At 36.8% G+C, this 1760-nt stretch overlaps 1 protein-coding gene across 1 annotated transcript; it reads right to left on the reverse strand.

Moving 5' to 3' along the window:
- Window positions 1-57: 57 nt before the first annotated feature.
- LOC110021139 (L10-interacting MYB domain-containing protein-like) lies at window positions 58-1289 on the reverse strand. Its single transcript, XM_020719494.1, has 3 exons — window positions 1267-1289; window positions 754-1136; window positions 58-676 (listed from the first exon to the last, which is right to left on the reverse strand). The coding sequence occupies exons 2-3, from the start codon at window positions 1078-1080 to the stop codon at window positions 173-175; spliced, it is 831 nt and encodes a 276-aa protein (XP_020575153.1). The 5' UTR covers window positions 1081-1136; window positions 1267-1289; the 3' UTR covers window positions 58-172.
- Between the last annotated feature and the right edge of the window lie 471 nt (window positions 1290-1760).

The raw sequence follows: 1760 nt of genomic DNA on the forward strand, positions 1-1760 counted from the left end.
ACTTTAAAATAAAGCATTTACTACTGGCAGGTACATATGTAGACGATACAACTACATGAAAAAACAACATGATTAGAAGTTCTAAACATAAAAATAAAAAACTACATAAGTAGAAGTCTCTGAACTAGAAAGATCATATTTGTCCACCAAATACATATACCAATAAAAATAATCACTCCTCTACCAAAACCCGCAAGTATTCCAGTCGCAATTCAGGCGCAAGTGCCAAGAAAATTTTCATTCGCGTTGAATCCTCCAGTTTTTTCACACACTGTGCATGAAATCGTTTGTTGGCCACAACTTCAGGAATAGTGCCCAAAAGCCTCAGACAGTCTAATATGCTATCTTCAGATATTGGTGGAGCTGCAAAAGCTTCAATTAAACGGTCGAAGGCGGTGTTCACAGCATGTTCTTTCTCTTTATTTTTCTTAGCAATCCTTGGCCTCTTTAAAATTGTACTGGACTCCCCCATATCCCTCTGGTTAATGCTTTGAACTTCTTCATCGGGTGTCACTGGATCAGGTGTGATCTCATCTGGTATCCCTGTAAAACCGCTTTCAATTGGGTTGTATGAAAACTTTCCTGTTGCGACAACCCATCTAAACATTATGTCCAATTTCGCTTCAAATTCCGGCTCTATTCCACACTGTTTGTACTTCTTCGCTGCCGGTACTGCCTGTGGAACAGCATTTAGAGGGGATTGTTAGAAAATAATTTGCGAAGCTAACAATTCATGAATTATATATAAATTACCTCTAGTTTTTCAGCCCACCATTCAGCTGGAGCATCAATTGTCCTTTTAATCGGATCCCAACCCAGACCGGTAGATCCACGCTTCAACTCCTTCCATATTTTCCATTCCTTCTTCAGCTGGTCCCATTTGTTTTTAAATTTAAGGCGGTCGTAATCCCTACCAGTCAGTTCTTTAAATCTCTTGCCAATGCTATTCCACCCTTCCTTATTAAAATACGTTGTTGGTCTGTTACCCAGCTCTATTTCTTTAATACACAAATCACAGAAAATATTTGTAACCTCTTTGTCCCACATTGCGGACTGGCCCCCCTCAACCACTTTAGACATGATTCAACAGCAGGGAATAAACAGCAGTGAGTATGACCTGTCATATAACATATTATCTAATTTTCTACCAATTAAACATGAACAAATTGAATGAGTTAAAGTACCAATAAGGCATCATAATTACAGCAAACAATGTAAAAATCACAGAAATCTCTATCTTAAGGTCATTAATGGAGTTCCTCATACCTCTATCAGTTGAAAGGTTTCAGTCGGCGGCCTTGAATTCTCTGGTAAGAGAAAAACATGTAATTGTTATGACCAAAAAATTGATTTACATAAATTTATTTCAAAAAAGATGAAAGGAATTTCACACTGATTTTATCAAAGAAAGTGTAGATAGAAAAAGAATGTTTTCTCCCTACTAGCTAGCTCTGGTGTGGTCAAATTTAGAAGAAATATATACGTACAAACCACTCAATTCTTATACATTTACATATCAGCACCTAAACTTCAATTTGTGACATCTGCCATTGGTAGCTCCAATACTAATTTAATGCTGCTGAAATTAATGCTGCCACTAGAACTATTTAATTCAACACTACCACTAAAGTTAACAACTTCATACCCAAAGCAGGGATTAAAACAAACTTAGGTATAGTTAACAACTTCATACCCAAAAGGAAAATAAATGCATCAAGGATATTACATGGTGATGGCAGCAAACGAAGCATGCCGTTAAT

The sequence above is a fragment of the Phalaenopsis equestris genome, unplaced genomic scaffold, assembly GCF_001263595.1.
Source record: "Phalaenopsis equestris unplaced genomic scaffold, ASM126359v1 Scaffold000123, whole genome shotgun sequence".
In the NCBI taxonomy this organism is placed as follows: domain Eukaryota; kingdom Viridiplantae; phylum Streptophyta; class Magnoliopsida; order Asparagales; family Orchidaceae; genus Phalaenopsis; species Phalaenopsis equestris.